General features: G+C 30.6%; 1 protein-coding gene and 1 long non-coding RNA gene across 6 annotated transcripts; one reads left to right on the top strand and one right to left on the bottom strand.

Moving 5' to 3' along the window:
- Nucleotides 1-1,531: 1,531 nt before the first annotated feature.
- Nucleotides 1,532-3,507, top strand: LOC130495705 (uncharacterized). The gene is made up of 3 exons (XR_008934809.1): nucleotides 1,532-2,191; nucleotides 2,296-2,403; nucleotides 2,499-3,507. It is a non-coding gene; the product is annotated as an uncharacterized LOC130495705 (long non-coding RNA).
- Nucleotides 3,508-4,674: 1,167 nt separating this feature from the next.
- On the bottom strand, nucleotides 4,675-16,632 carry LOC108811146 (serine carboxypeptidase-like 10). 5 transcript variants are annotated; one of them, XM_018583194.2, is made up of 14 exons: nucleotides 16,405-16,630; nucleotides 16,113-16,258; nucleotides 15,960-16,036; nucleotides 15,756-15,875; nucleotides 10,984-11,086; nucleotides 10,878-10,915; nucleotides 10,659-10,760; nucleotides 10,471-10,557; nucleotides 10,300-10,386; nucleotides 5,726-5,797; nucleotides 5,519-5,643; nucleotides 5,194-5,307; nucleotides 5,031-5,088; nucleotides 4,675-4,969 (listed from the first exon to the last, which is right to left on the bottom strand). In XM_018583194.2, exons 1-14 carry the CDS (start codon nucleotides 16,533-16,535, stop codon nucleotides 4,856-4,858), a joined length of 1,374 nt encoding a protein of 457 aa, XP_018438696.2. In that variant the 5' UTR covers nucleotides 16,536-16,630; the 3' UTR covers nucleotides 4,675-4,855. The 5 variants fall into 5 exon arrangements, with proteins under 5 accessions (XP_018438696.2, XP_056843158.1, XP_018438693.2 ...); XM_056987178.1 differs by having other exon boundaries at nucleotides 4,675-4,950; nucleotides 5,043-5,088; XM_018583191.2 differs by having other exon boundaries at nucleotides 4,675-4,955; nucleotides 5,043-5,088; nucleotides 16,405-16,629.
- Nucleotides 16,633-17,299: the final 667 nt, after the last annotated feature.

Here is a 17,299-nt window from a genome sequence, read left to right as displayed (position 1 = left end):
CGAAACACATCCTGAAAGAACTCCAGAGTTAAGCGTGCTTGAGCTGGAGTAGTGGAAGGATGGGTGACCTATCGGGAACTGATTCGCGATAGCGTGCGAGTGAGGCCAAAGCACAGAGAAAGGTCCGGTGGTGATTGCAGGGTCAGTAAACAATGATTTCGAGCATTGGAAAATTAATGCACGGCCGTTAGATGGGATGGGGCCCACGGGCCGAGAGAGCGGGCGTGGGTGGCCCATTAGCCGTGGGCGGTCGGGGCGTTACAAGTGGTATCAGAGCTGGTTAGCCGTCTCAGTTCTGACCTGAGAGGCGTCTTGAGACCTGTCGTGGGGCGCAACGAGGACGTTGCGTTCTTTGAGAGGAGGTGAATTGTAACATCCCGAGTTGTGATATGTGAAAAGGCTTAAGAGAATTGATTTGACTATCTATGTCACCAAAGTTGACTTACCTTTTCTGGAACACATCCTGAAAGAACTCTAGAGTTAAGCGTGCTTGAGCTGGAGTAGTGGAAGGATAGGTGACCTATCGGGAAGTGATTCGCGATAGCGTGCGAGTGAGGCCAAAGCACGGGGAAAGGTCAGGTGGTGATTGCAGGGTCAGTAAATAATGATTTCGAGCCTTGGAAAATTGATGCACGACTGTCAGATGGGATGGGGCCCACGGGCCGAGAGAGCGGGCGTGGGTGGCCCATTAGCCGTGGGCGGTCGGGGCGTTACAAGGTACTCATCCACTAGAGAATTGATACATTCCGAGTTGTGATATGTGAAAAGGCTTAAGAGAATTGATTTGGCTACATATATCACCAAAGTGGACTTACCTTTTCCGTCACACATCTGTTTAGAACTCCAGAGTTAAGCGTGCTTGGGCTGGAGTAGTGAAAGGATGGGTGACCTATCGGGAAGTGATTCGCGATACCGTGTGAGTGAGGCCAAAACACGGGGAAAGGTCATGTGGTGATTGCAGGGTCAGTAAACGATGATTTCGAGCCTTGGAAAATTAACGATCGACCGTCGTATGGGATGGGGCCCACGGGCCGAGAGAGCGGGCGTGGGTGGCCCATTAGCCATGGGCGGGTCGGGGCGTTACAAGTGGTATCAGAGCTGGTTAGCTGTCTCAGTTCTGACCTGAGAGACGTCTTGAGACCTGTCGTGGAGCGCAACGAGGACGTTGCGTTCTTTGAGAGAGGGTGAATTGTAACATCCCGAGTTGTGATATGTGAAAAAGCTTAAGAGAATTGATTTGGCTACCTATATCACCAAAGTTGACTTACATTTTCCGTCACACATCCGTTTAGAACTCCAGAGTTAAGCGTGCTTGGGCTGGAGTAGTGAAAGGATGGGTGAACTATCGGGAAGTGATTTGCGATACCGTGTAAGTGAGGCCAAAGCACGGGAAAAGGTCGGGTGGTGATTGAAGGGTCAGTAAACAATGATTTGAGGCTTGGAAAATTAACGACCGACCGTCGGATGGGATGGGGCCCACAGGTCGAGAGAGCGGGCGTGGGTGGCCCATTAGCCATGAGCGGGTCGGGGCATTACAAAATGTTGGCGTGTTTCTTGCATATCTTGACACAGCACCAAAAACTGAATTCAGTCACAAGTTTGTAGCCTGTTACGCATTGCAACCCAAACCAGAAAAGAGTATTTGGGTGTGGATTGAGTAAACCAAACTACTTCACTCCAATTACATTCTAACTGATCTTCACGCATATCCAACCAGGTTTTCTTTATAGAATTTTTTTTTTTTTTGAATATTTACCATCATTACGTTTCCACAATGGTATATCTTCCTCTTGATTTACTCGCACTCTCGCATGATATCAATCTCGTCCTCCACTTCATTTAGTATTCTTGATATGTGTCTTCTTCGTCTGTGTTTGTTCAATACATCAACAACCATTTGCATCATCTGTGACCAAGAGCGATGGTACCACCCTCTCCCAGAAGAGTCTTTAGTTACCCCAATTGAGACCAGAAAGAAGTATGCCTTCCACTATTATTTACTTCCATCTTATGATATGATCTCGCTATATCTCTCAGCTTGAGAAGCTTCTTCCACATCCAAGACCCTGAAGCTGTGTTACATTTAATCGACCAGAATTAGCCTTTTCTAATCAAAGTAGCAGTGGACCCATTTAACCCAAAGAGAAGATCGAGCAGAAGACAACCTCCATATCAGTTTCGTATGGCTAAGGTCGGTGAAAGCTGATTTTTTTGAGTATTAGTTACTAGCTGTTGCTCGGTGTTTTGTGGACCTTATCGAAATGCAGGTTTCTTTTTGTTTTCTCTCATAGGTAGGTAGAAGAAATGAATTCAGTAATTGCGGAAATGATGAATATCACTGCACAAGAAGCAGTCTTGCTCAAACAATGTCAAGGATTCTTATCAATAGTAGCAGCAATGCAGGTTAAAGAGTGATCTCTCTGCTCTCGGATATTTTATTCCCTTTTACATTTTTTTCTTGATCAAGCTTTTATAAGAAAACCAGTGCCTCTTGATAGGTTAAGGACTGTAGCAGAGAGACGCGCATAATACAACTAAGCTTGAAACTGACTTCACAACTGTGGAAACTGATGGGTTTTCCATTACTTTTGATTTCCCAAGCTTTGCTACAAGTTTTCAATTTCAATAATCTATGCCCGTTAGCACAAGCAGCCTGATTTTTTTTTGCGCATACGAGTAGCCTGCTTAGCTCAGCTTTCAAAAGCTTAATATAGAAGCCTCATCAGATATACCTTATCAAAATTTATAACTACTAAAATGTAACATAATGTATATTCTATAGTCACATGCTTACAAATATGGTATTAAACAGCATATCTCCGCAACAAAGTAAGTTAAAAATTCAGAGATTACTTGACTAACAATCTCTTACTAACACCATCCGAACATAAAAAAATAACATTCAACAACCTAAGTTTCCACTACAAACTGTTTGTGGTAGAGAAAAAGTTAACACACGATTCACAAATCCAAATAACACCTCAACAAATAATATTTGTATATGTATTACATATAAGATTCTAGCAATAATGTATATGTATTATCTTTCTCAAAAAAGTATATGTATAAAGCGTAATGATAGTTTCATATTACCTATTTATCTATCTTAAAATAATGTTTAGTTATATAGAATAAGTTATTTCTTTTACATTGTGAACTCATTAGTCTGTTTTAAGTGTACAAAGAAAATAAAAAATAATTTAAGTTTTACAATTTTATAATAATTAGACAAGCATTTATTTTTCTCTGAAACAGACAAGTATATAATTTCTAAAAGAATAGTTAAATTTTTTTGTAAAAAAATATGAACGTTAATAATAATTTTTGTTAAAATAAACTAAACATTTAAAATAAATTTATATAATTTTTCTTTATCCGCCCGCCCGTAGAACGGGTTTACCTTAATATGTTATATTTTAAACTTTTTAAAATGACTATAAATTACTAAAAAAGTAAAATTCTCATATTTAAATTTTTATGATCAATGGTGTATTTGTTTTATTCAAACAAGATACAAATGATCATAAATTGTATGAATATGAAGTCTCACTAATAGATATTCATATTATATATATCATTTAAATTAAATTATCTACTATATAAAAATATATAAATATGTTAATTTCAAAATTTGTACTGAAAAATTATTGAGATCTTAATATTTTAATTTTGAAATTTGTATTGGAAAATCTCACATTAAAATTTAATCTAATATTAGTTCATAATAATAATATATTACTAATTAAGAAATTAATCAATGCATTAACTAAAAAACATATTTAAAAATTTTAGTAAGATTTTGTTAGATTTTTTTCAGCTGATTTTGCTATAAATAAAAGTAAAATTAAAATTTACATTTAAAATTGATTGATTTTAATATTATTATAATTATTAAAAAATATTAAAATATTAAAAAATATTAAAAAATATTAAAATTATCAAATTTACATCATCCCTAGTCTTCACCTCCAAGTCTGTGATAATCCCTCTTGAACTTACTCTAGAGCAATATAAAAAGGTGAAAGTATCTAGAGATGGTTTTATTTTGAATCTCATCAACTCAGCCATTTCTCTGAGCATGAAGAACTAGTATCACCCAAAGCATTTGGATAGAGGTGACCTGTAACAGTCATGGAACCACAAATTTTTCTGGGTCACTTTTCTTCTCCAATTTTATGTTTTTCTTCATCTTGCTTCTGAGTGTGTGGAACATCTGCTTGATGTCTTCTTATGTCTCTCTTCTCTCCATGAAGACCATCCAAAGCCTATGCTTGTAGAAGGCATCATCAAAAGAGTCTTCTTTATGGATCCTTATCACTTTTCTGGTGAATGCATCCATCTCCTTATCATTAGCCTCTCTCCTTAGATTACGAACGCTATTCCTCTTTCTCTTTATCTTTCCATTCGGGACATGTCCCTCAGAAAACTGTTGATATATTGATAGCCTCCATTTCAACATACTCTGGAGATCTGCAGAGCGTCGACCATAGTTTTGCTGGTGTCCATCAATGCCAGCTGAAGGTGTCGATTTTGCTTAAGTGTCAGAAAGGTGTCGATCGATATCCATAGGGTTTTGATCGACACTTGCTAAGTGTATTTGATTAGAAGGTGCATAATGTTGATCATGTAGGTGTTCATTGTATATAAACTAGAGCATAGACTTCACAAAATAAGTAGGCAAGTAAATCAGTAATCTATCTTATAAATGTTTCATGGATTATGGATTGACGAAAAATGCGCATAGCACCGAAAAAGGTTATGGCCCGTAGGCGTGTACATGCGATTAAAAAACAAACAAGAGTATCTGCATTGAGCGTTTTCAAAATGAGTCTTTCATAATATAAAAAACCGCGCTTCAAAGCCATGAGTCTCTATTACAAAGGCTGACTACTGATCCACCTTTGAAACATAATAAATGTCTCGTTTGGTTTATACTCTGCCGTGTGTCCACTTCCCTAACATCAAAATGCTCAAAAGATTTTAAATTATAATGCAAATTATGCAACAATATTACAATGGTAAGTTGAAACAAGAAGACTTACCTTGATAGTAGAAAATGTCATCTTATTGGAATAAGTTCTCGTGTATCTGGTAAAAAAAGAAGGAACCAATGATTTTAAAGTGAGTTTCATAAAAGCTTGGATACGATGAGAAATAAATGAAAAGTATATTTTTTTGAAACACCGTATGTACCCAGCAATTTGAGCTTTTATCGTCCAAGGCCTCCAGTCATCGATGATGGAGTAATTGAGGGATTTGATCCAGGCTTGAGTTGATAAGGAAGGCACTGTCATGTCATGATCACCACTGTTCACCATAAACACACAAAAATTTACAATCTCTGGAATTGTAGGTAAGTTTGAACAATATAGTTTACGATATTGTTTTAGTTGATCTTAGATTTTATAGAAACTAAAACCAAATAAAAGTCATGTAACTAGTTAGGGTTGATCTTGGGATAAGTTCCTATTTTTTTTTAATTTGGTTTGGTTGTAAAGAAAATGATGTAACTTCAAACCTATAAATAAGAGACCGGTATCCGCTGATGCTGTTATTCAGATGATAAGGTACACTGCTTATAATGTCGTAACTGTACGTAATACTAATAGTATTGTTACATCGCTTCCAATGTCCTTTAGTCCCCTGTATTCACAGATGATCAAGAATTTAGACTCTAGATCTTTCTTTATATCATCAACGATCTTAATCCAAAGTTGAGAAATACCTTTTGAACATGGAGAGCTTCACGGACTCTCTCGTTATTGGCCCAACTTTCAATGAGATAATATAGATAATACTGCCAAGACGACCATGTTTCAATATTTGTATGAGCTATCATATATATATATATATATATCGCTGAAAATTTATTAAACAAAGGCTGTAATTACAACAAATGGAAGATTTCGATATTTTTTTTTAAATTTGAAAAACTCCATTTATGAGAAAGTTTGAGATATGGCAAATATCTAGGAAATCATGGGGTAGTGCACCGGAAAAAGGAAATAATTTGTGCTTGTGTGTGAGCGGAGTGTTGGAGGTACTTGAGAAGCATCAACAGAAACATTTTGTCTGACCTAACATTTATTTTGTAAGTTTTTAAAATAAATACACCTAGCTACTTTATAGTTAAACTTACATTAAATCATTAATATTTTTTATTTTATACTACTATCCATGTTTCCAAACAATATATTCATTTCTTTATACTATCATTTATGTTTCCAAACAACACTATAATTAATCTTATAAAATATTAAATCTCATCTTGGTAATGATTTCTAAAAAAAAATCTTCCAAATTATTTAGATAAACGTAAAATTGAAAAATTCAAATATAAGAAAAAACAATGAAAATAAAGGGAACTTATTTTTACAGGTTTAAATACTACAAAATATTTCAATCAATAGTAAATCAATTAAATTAATGGATTATTTAATTTAATTTATATTGCCTAAATAATGTTTATATCATTTATTTATGTAAATATATATATATATATATATATAAACACTATACATTGTACAAAAAATATAATAACAAAAATAATTATGAATTTTTTTCTAAATATATGTTATCTAAAGAAAAATGCTTAACATTAATTGTTAACAACCAATTTAAACCGATTATAATATAAATCAATCATTAACAAGATAAATTACACAAAACAATTATAATAAAATTAATTAAGCTACATAAAAAGGAGTAAAATGATCAAGATATTTATAGTTCTTAATTATTTTATATCTGTCATTTTCTTTCTTTTTTTGTCATCAGCTTATAAAGAGTCATATTGACTCTGTGAACCAAACATGTAGCTCGGCATCCATGTTGACAAAAAATATCAGTTGTTTCCTGGCACTTCGTGCTAGACTATCCGCCTTCAAATTTTGCGTCCTTGGTACATAGATGATTTCTGAGCTGTGAAAACTTTCTTGTAGGGTCTTGATATCCTCCATATAATTTGCAAATGCGGGTCATTCCTCTGGTTCCGAAACCATCTTCACCAATTGAGAATAATCCGTTGCAAACGTAACCCAAAATTATCGCAAGTTCCTCATACATTCCATAGCCCAAATTAGCGCTTTCACTTCTGAATGTAGAGGTGAAAGACTGGCTCGAACATTTCTTGCTCACATTAATGCAGTATAACCTTCCAGAGTACTATACCATCCTTGACCCAAAAGAGATTCCTTATCTTTGCAAGACCCATCTATGAAGCATCAACGGCCTGAGATTGTCATAAGATTCGGGACTTCTACTTCTCTTGTTGCCTTCTGATTAATTGAAGTTTGAGCCTCTGCCCAAAGTGCTGATTTTGTTTCTACAATTCTCAGAGTACCATAGGTTCTGTATCCAAATTACTAAACACCTTGTTATTCCTTACTTTCCAAATATACCATAGAATCCATGCAAAATGATGGTCATCCATCTTCGGACAGACTCTCCAGAATAAATGATCAATGTTTGTGAAAAGAGATTGGGTGGGAAACATAGCAGGGTTGGATGGTATCTTCGATAGAGCAAAACTTGACATGCTAGAGGACATTCGAAAAACACATGGTTTATCGATTCCTCTAAATCTCCACACCTATCACAATAAATTTCCCCTTATTGCCCTCTTGCTTGTAAATTTTTCTTAACTGCTATACATCCTGATACTAATTGCCATATAAAATGCTTGATCTTGGGTGTGCATAGAATTTTCCAACAGTGTGCCTTAAGTATGTCAACTGTATGTCAAATAAAGATGGGGGGGGGGGGGGGGGGTTATCCTTGTCTGGATAAATCCTTTCAACCTGATAGCCTGATTTAACCGTATATCTCCAATTTTGTGTTAAATGCCATCCCTCTTTATCCACAAGATAACTCTTGCTCAGAGGTATACTTTCTATCAGTTGAACATCCTGGGGATCTACCAAAGTCCGAATTGCCTGCAAGTCCCAAGTTCGCGAAGTCGAGTCAATGAGTTGATCGACTGTAAGGTCAGGGTAACTGTTGTGAATTTTTTTATTTGCTGGTCTCGGGCGAGTGGTTGGGAGCCAGAGATCATTTCATACTGATATAGAAGATCCTGATCCCATCCTTTTAATTAGTCATTTGCTAACTAGATTTTGTAGAAACGTCATAATTTCATAAAATTTTTAAACAATGAACTTTAAAATTTGCATTAAAAGATGAAAATAATGAAACTATAATAATTTAAATAAAATTAGATTACATATCGGTCATCCATCGGTTCAAACGGTTAGTCTCGGATTTTAGTGACTTTTTAAAATATGGATATTTTAAAAAACTATATCGAATTATTTGACCTCCGGATTTTCTCATTTTGATCGCGGATTTGGATCGCATTTAAATGCAAAAATATTTTAGATACACAAAGTTCTTATAAATTAACAAAATATTTAATAAGTTTTTAAGGGAATTTTCATCATAAAATATTCCGCGCTTGTAAAGCGCGGATCAAGATCTAGTTCAAAGTTAAAAGGGGGGAGATCGAAGATGCAAAGATCAGGTGGACGTTCTAATTCAGACGCAAGTGCAGCAACAAATGGAGCAGAGTATACGACAATGAGTATGCATGCAGATGAACAAGACCAAGTGAAAATCGAGACTTGAATAACGGATTGACGATCAAGTTAGAGTTAATGCGGAGACATCGTGGAGAGAAAGCATGAAGAGATTAACCTTGGAGAAGGGAGATCTCACAATGTGAAGTTCATAAATACTTAGTAGGACTTTTAGGAAACTTACCATATTTGGGGGATTTAGTAAATATCTGGTAGGTGGCTAGGTTAGCTGACTTGGATGTATTGTATATATAGTCACATACGACCTATATATTAGGGTTGTCACTGAAATTGTATTCTTAGCATAAGAGTGAGTTTTATAAGCTTGTAAGCGAGTGGAAGTACTGAAAGCTAAGGGAAGATGTTTTGTATTCGACTTTAGGAAGTGTGAGGCTATGGCAACAAGTCGAGAAGGTCTTGCTTTTGTTGGAATTCAGTTTAAAGAGAAACTTATAAGTTCTCTTTAAAAGAATACTAGATTTTGACATGCGCTTTAAAAGAGCGAATATATTTTTATTTTGATAAAATTTAATTGAGTTTGTAATTTGGATTAGAGAATAAATAATTTTAAAGTTTTCTATTTGTATTTCAAAAAATTGTTCTATTATAATAATTGATTTTCAAGCGGTGTTACTTTAAAAGAATACTAGATTTTGATTCGCGCTTTAAAAGCGCGAGTATATTTTTATTTTGATAAAATTTAATTGAGTTCATAATTTGGATTAGAGAATAAATAATTTTAAAGTTTTATATTTGTGTTTCAAAAAATTGTTCTATTATAATAATTGATTTTCAAGCGGTGTTTTCATATCCAATCGAGATATATGATTGAACCAATAAATCCAGTGATATGTGTATAATTCAGTTCAATTTAATAGAAAGAATTGTAATTATAATCTTATAAAACCTGGTAAAAATCTAAAAATCCGCTATTAACCTAAGATCTGATATGAGATGACCCGCTGAAAACCAAAAAATAAATAATATTTTTGAAATTTTTATTAAATAATTCATACTTTTTAATATTATATAAAATTGAAAAGTAACTATTTAGACTTTAATTAAATTTGTATTATGTCATTTGAATAAAATGAAACAATGGTAATAGAAAACTATATTATTGATATGAATTTATTTTGGTTACTATGATAAGTTTGTATTTTTTTATTTATGTTTAGATCTAAAACTTAATTTTAAGATAAGTTTTAAAAGAAATTGAACACTCAAAATTAGCATATCATTATTATGTAAAAAATGACATAATAATATTTTTAATTTGCATATATATATTTATATCCGATCTTTAAATAATATTATAGATGATAAATTTCAAATTAAGTGAAAAGTATATACTGCATAAATATTAAAACTATTATCATTCACAAAATATGGAAAGTATTAATTACCATAGTTATAGAGAATATTCTATTTTTATTTTAAATTAAATGTCAACGGAAGACTTGTAAATACATTGAAATGAAAGGGCATACTCTTAAATTTTTAAAATAAAATCATGCTTTAATAGTATACACTAGTAAATGCACGTATCTTTGTAAAAATATTAGCTGATGTAATTTGTGCTTTACATTTGTGCTATCGTTCTTGCATTTATATTATCATCATTAAATTGTTGATTCTCATATCTTTATGGGACTTCCAAGTTCGTTTTTTTCATTTACCAACCCTTTTAAATCGTCACTAGATGGAGGAAAAAGGCATTACTTACATAGCAATCAGGAGATATATTTTCCGAATTTTCATCGTCATCGCAATTTGGCAATAGTATACTATATGGATTTATCTTGTCAGTGCACTGCAGGTAGTTAAAAAGTAAATTAGAATTAATGTTGGTATAATTAGTACCTAGCAAAAAATGATTGAAGTTCAGAGTGTTTACCTTATGGTATTCTGCAACAAGTTCCAAACACTTTGTATTACGTGGATCCACATTTCCATCAATTCCTTTGCAATTTGTGTTCAGTGACTGATAAAAAAAGTTGTATATATTGTTGCATCATTTGAGGCTTCATAAGTAGTAACGTAGAAAATTAAAGGGAAATTTGATGGCATGTTGCACTCTCATACCTCGTATAGTTCATCAGAGATTAATGACATTCCATGAGAAAATGGAATACGATAGTTTATGTCCAATTCAGGATATGTTACTGGGTTTCCGAGGACATACCCCTGATTTTGTACAAAGAAATATATTATAAATCTTTACACCAAAAAATAAAAATATATTATAAATCTCTTGATTTTTGAAAAAAATATAATAATTAGAAGAAGTTAAGTATTAATGACCTGTAGATTGATGAGAGGTTTGCAACATATATAGTTTCCTACATCAATGATACCACTATTGTTAAAAAGAGAGAATACCAAAGCGATTGATTTGATAAAAACATACCTTTTGAGATTTCCTGAACGAGTGCTGGAACAATCTTACCGGAATAAGAATCTCCGCTAACGTAAAACGGGTTGGAGAAAAACTGTGGATGCTTGTTTAGCCACTGCCAAAAAAGAGGAAAAAAAACTCTAGAGTTTGCTACTAAATGAAAGTTTCTTTAGAACTTAGTTATAAAAAAGTACCAATAAGAACTTTAACCGATTTTTTTTAAACGTCTGGAGTGATATTAATCAAAAGAATTCAAGGCTCATTACAAATTAAGATATCCGGATCCGAATTTGGTTTTGACGGATCTAATATTTTATTATTTGGATTCTGATCTGGACATCCCTTATATCTTGTTGTTGAAATAGATCCGGAGTGGATCTCAAATTGAATCCGGATGTAAGATAATAAGTCTCAGACCTAGTGCTTTCGGGTAAGTTACCTCCATTTAAATATATAAACTTTATTTTATTGACTAAATATATAAACTTTACTTTTACACCTTGTTTGGAAACTAGTTAGGCGCCACACATGTGGCACATCCAGACATAGCGATTTATTGAAAAAGCAGGAAAATTTTGGGGGAATACACGGAAATAAATTTTTCATACTTTTATATGTATGCTACCACATTTTATACATATGAACTAACATTTTAAGTTGTAGTCGGTATATATTTATGGTTGTATATTTGTAAAATGTATTTACGTAGCCAAAGTGGTTAATGCCCAATCGTGACTTGGGCAAGAGAAACAGATTAATAAAAAATATTTAACTGTCTTGCTTATATATTTATATTTTCATAAGTATACGAATATTCATTACAGCTAAACTGGTTAATGCATCATTACTAGCTGTAAAATGTACCTAGTTCAACTCTCGCTGAATATAATTTTTGACTCGTTTTTTAAATTTTTTGTATATGTTTTATTTTGAATTTTTCAAAACGAGTATAAATTACTAAAAATGTTAAAAGTCTCTCATAAACTTTTTTGATCAAGGTTTATTTTTTTATGTAACAAGATATAATGATTATAAAAGCATATGAAAATAATTTTATTTTAATAGGTGTTTATAAAACCATAACGTTTAAATTAAACTATACATCATATGAAAATACATACTTATATTTTGTTATTTGCATTGAACGTATATTGAAAAGTTATTATTTTAATTTTGAAATATTCATTTTTTAAAATAATTATAAATTACTGAAACCACTAAACATCCCAAATTAAAAAATGATTTGTTGGTGTAAACTTTTATTACAAAAATATGTAAATAATCATAAAATCATATGAGTAGAAATCTCAATTAATAAATATTCATATTAAAATTATATTATATATCTACGTTAATATCATTTAAATTTAATTATACATCATATATAAGATTGATTGTTTTGATATGTTTACCCTAAAGTGATTACAAGCAAGTAAGAGTGATCGTTTAATTTATATGCACACACCAATTTATTACATAACAGTAACTGATTTCTCAGTTATTTAATACATAATTATTATTTTATTATTTCATAATATGCAGAAAAACATAAAATAAGTAATAAATATAAACTATTTTTCTGCACAAGACGCATATCTTGACTTAAGTATGGATCTCTTTAATAATTTTAAATCTTAAACATTTCTAAATCTCAGACCAAAAAATAATAAAATGAGAATAAACTCTAAAATACACATTTATATCGAGCAATAACCAAATAGAAAAAAACGACATAAAAAGGAGACAAATATTGAAATATATAAGATTGGCACGTGAATGTAAACTTCTTACAACCATAATTAACTTTTAAATTTCTAATTCATGATATAAAGCCGAGCTGGCATAGTTTCATTGTAATTAAATAGTAGGCCTCAGATTCTTTGGTCTAAACGTTAGGTTCTTATGCGATAAGTGATTTTTTGACCTAAAGTATTTTTAAAAATGAGATCAGTTCATCATTAAATAAATTATGTAATTAAAAAAAGTTTTTAAAAGTTTTTTAAAGGCCAAAAGTATTAATTCGATCAAGAATATAAACTTTATTTTTTCATATAACATTTCTTAAATAATTTTCATATAAATTCATTATGCGCAAGACACATATCTTATCCTAGTACAATATTAATAATCGAGGTCCTAAATAATACTCCCTCTGTTTCGAATTATAAGTAGTTCTAGCAAAAAATGTTTGTTTCACAATATAAGTAATTTACATATTTCAATGCATTTTTCATTTATTGAATATTGTGTGACCAATAAAATAATATTATATTTTTTATAATTGGTTGAATTAATTGATTAAATGATATTTTTTTTTAAATAACAACTTTCTAAATATCAGCATTTTTAATCAAAACTAATTACAATTAGAAACGGAAAGAGTATAAAACTTTAAATTATTAAAAAATAGTTATGCAACAAAAAATTTATAGTATCTTTATAATTAACAATAGTAAATCAAACCTTTATATCTCTTTTCTGGAAATTCATCTAACAAATTTTTATATCTATAGGTTTATCATGCTTTTTAATCGACATATAGCCAAATCACTTAATTTTTTGATGTTTTCATTAAAACACAGTTATGCTGGTCCGAGTTCGTTGGTATTGATTCCTAAACAAGCTGATATAATAGTAGTAGACGTATAAAATATTATTATAATCATCATTTATTTAAATGTTATTTATAACTTTAATTTATTTGAATACTATTTAAATTTTTGACCCTGGTAAAAATAGTTTATGGATCCGCACTGGTTTCAAAATAACATCGTCCACACCCATATATATACAAAGTATCGCAATGACAGCTTGTAAAAGAAAATTACATGCATATGTGAGTAATGCAGGGTGAGAAAAAGACAAAACTCATTAAGATTATTACATGCATATGTGAGTAATGCAGTGTGAGAAAAAGACAAAACTCATTTATAATCTTAACGGTTTGTAGGACAGTAGAGTTGTAACTTGAACGAAACTAGGTGGAAATGGAACTCGACCACTTGATTAGCTAACCAACAGAAAACTAACACGGCACCTTTAAATTTTGTGGAGCTGAGGGTTTTAGTCTCCTAGACTTCTGTGATGATTCTACCGACAAAATAAATACTCCCTCTTTTCGAATTATATGTCATTTTGGATCAAATTTTTTGTTTCAAAATAAGTGTCGTTTTATGATTTCAATGCAAAATTTATTGACTTTTTAATCTAATCTATTTTTTTATTGGTTGAAATCTAATTAGGTGTATTGGTAATGATGTTTTTATCTAGTAAATATACAAAATTAAATGTTTTATTAATTTGTGTGTCGAAGTCTAGAACGACAAATAAATTGAAACGGAGAAAATACTATAGTTAGAGGTATTTAATTTCGCCACGCCGTTTCTAACCTTTTTATTCTGTACTTTCTTGTTTGATAATAGTGGAATATCCTTGTCCAATATTATACTCTCTCTTCCTCTGTTGTTTAAGATTTTTACACATAGATTAAGAAAATACAAAATCTTTATGCAATTTAACTTAATAATATAAAATATAATTAATTCAACCAATAAGAAAAAAATACAAATTTTTGTAATTGATCACAAATTTCAAATAATATTAAATCTTATCTATATAGAATTATAGAACATCTTTTTTTATAAAACAAAATTAAAATCTCTAAACACCATTTAAAATGATACGAATAGAATATGACATTCGTAAACTGGGGTCAGTATCACTTTCACCGGTTAGAAGAGGCAGATATTATTTAGGGGTTTGCTAGACTTGAATTTGAACACGATACTACATCTTGTTGAATGGTGGGTGGTTCACTTGGTTTGCTATGCATTATTGACAACCATCGTTTCTTAAATATGAATTAACCGGAAAAGCATATAACTTTGTAGATACTAAGATAAGTTTTATGATACCAAAAAATAAATATTTATTCACGGTAGAGTCACAACTTTGATTCATGTGTTATATTTTAGAAAATGGACTATTAATAGAAATCATTTATCATTCATTTATTTATTACTAATAACATAGCTTAATTATATCTCATTTTTAATACAACCACCGGTTCCTATAAAACCGGATCGGTTAACAAACCGATATTTAATTTCTTATTATTATTTGATTACTTATTAAATGTAATCATATTATTCTAATTCTGAACATTTAATTTTCTTTACCTTACCAGTTATCCAAATATTTATGTATATAAAATGAAAATTAACATCTGCGGATCGAAATCTATTAATAATTTTAAAAAAAGTAAATAACATAAGAATTTTTATTAAATAATATGACTTAATAATATATCACTCATAATATAACCAAATACTCCTACAAAACAGGATTGATTAACAAACCGATATTGATTCTTTATTATTATTTGATTCCTTATTAAATATAATCATATTATTCTAATTCTAAACATTTGATTTTCTTTATCTTACTTCAATTCAAATATTTATGTATATAAAATGAAAATCGTTGTGCGGATCGAAATCTAGATTTATAATATATACCAATCTAGATTTATAAAAATATAAATATATAAATGTTACATATTTCATGTTATAACTTACAAGTATTTATAGATGTGATACAATAAAGACAAGTACAAAAATATAAACTATTGTGCTTTCCGGTTAGCTAAATTTACAAATTTCAGCCTAAGTTCTTTTGTAGTTAATAAAATCTGACCTCAGTCATAATTGTTTCTGAATCTGCCACCGATTACAAGACATACAAGGGCTTTCAGAAGACACTCAAGTTTGCCATATAATAATTACCTTTTGAAGAAACTCATGGATCATCTTAACTTCATTTGTGTCACTAATTTTATCAAGTGGAGTTCTTGAGTATGAGAAACCAGATCCAACAGGTTGATCCAAGAATATTATGTTAGCCACCTGAAAATGTGATGAAGATTATGAAAAGTATCAAATAGATCATTGGATTTATGATCGACGTATGAAAGTACTTTCCATCAATACCTGTGTCCATGAATATGTAGTAGAGACCAAAGAAGCGAGATCTCCATTGTAAACCTCGAACTTAAAAGCCAGAGGTCCTATTTTTGGTTTTACCACTTTAAGAAAAACCATTGAAAATGATGGTTTAAAATGAATATATTTTATAGATTTTACCATTCTCAAGAAGAAGTCCTAGGAGAGAAGAGCATCCAGGTCCACCATTTAACCAAATAAGTAGAGGATCTTCCTTTGGATTCTTCTCAGATTTGATGAAGTAGTAGAACAATTGTATATCTTCTTCCTCACCAATACCGATGTACCTTTTGTTCCGAAGAATAGAAAATTACTAATTCCAAACTCAAACGCACATATTTTAAATTTAATGGTTAGAGTATATATTATTATTATTCTTCTTTTCACATATTATACATTGGTAAAAAAGAAAAAAAATAAACATTTTACAAACCCGGTTTCAAGCTCAAAAGGAAGAGGGCCTTCAAAACCGGGAAGAAACTTGACTATAGAGCCAGAATCAACATGATGACTCAAGACAAAAAGAAGTAGAAGTAGAAGCAGAAGCTTCAGAGTCAAACTCATTCTTTTTAAAATTCTAAATATCGAGTCTTTTTTGTTAAAAAAATATGGAGTCTTTTACAGGATAAAAGGGATCTATATAGGTAGCAACAATTCACGGTAAGGTAATTAGGAGGGACAAACGGGTCCCGTGAATTAATGGTCAAGGGGCTTTATTTTTTTTTGTAAGTCTATATTTATATAGAGAAAAATAAAAAAATAAAATAAATAAAATAAATAAATTGAAAAGGGACCAAAAGTATTTGATACTAGACTATGATCTGCGCGGATATTTCATTTTATATTATTTATAGATATTTATTTTATATCATTAGTGATATATATTTATGTTAATTATATATTTAAATATTTATATAATTATTTTAAAACAGAATTTTATAGGTTACATGTCGTAATTAATCAATTATTTCAAACCATCACATATATTTATTATTAAAAGATTCAAAATATACATGGAACAAAATATTTTACAATTAATTTGTATTTAATTTATTTTAAATTCTTACTTACACTTCAAAATCTGGATTAACTTTTAGCAATTTTTATGTTTATTTATTTTAGATAATATATTATTATATATGTAAGTTTCAGATATGTTAATTTGTAGATATGTATTATATAATTTATTATGTGATACCCGTTTTACTAATATACTATATTATTTTAAGATAAGTATTTATATTTATAAAAATAAAATATATTAATATATCAATTTAATATATTTTTATCATATTTAATTCAGTATAATAATTATTTTAATCTGAAAG

The sequence above is a fragment of the Raphanus sativus genome, chromosome 6 (assembly GCF_000801105.2).
Source record: "Raphanus sativus cultivar WK10039 chromosome 6, ASM80110v3, whole genome shotgun sequence".
In the NCBI taxonomy this organism is placed as follows: Eukaryota; Viridiplantae; Streptophyta; class Magnoliopsida; order Brassicales; family Brassicaceae; genus Raphanus; species Raphanus sativus.
The sequence above is the reverse complement of the archived record's forward strand: the minus strand, read 5'-3'. Positions and strand labels throughout refer to the sequence as shown.

Bases quoted from the DNA above. Each gene is read 5' to 3' on its own strand.
- LOC108811146 (XM_018583194.2), bottom strand. From the start codon at position 16,535: ATGAGTTTGACTCTGAAGCTTCTGCTTCTACTTCTACTTCTTTTTGTC. The intron at 16,037-16,112 runs GTAAAATCTATA...AACCAAAAATAG, and splicing joins AGGACTTCTTCTTGAGAATG to GACCTCTGGCTTTTAAGTTC. The intron at 11,087-15,755 runs GTAATTATTATA...CTTTTTTGGCAG, and splicing joins TCCATGAGTTTCTTCAAAAG to TGGCTAAACAAGCATCCACA.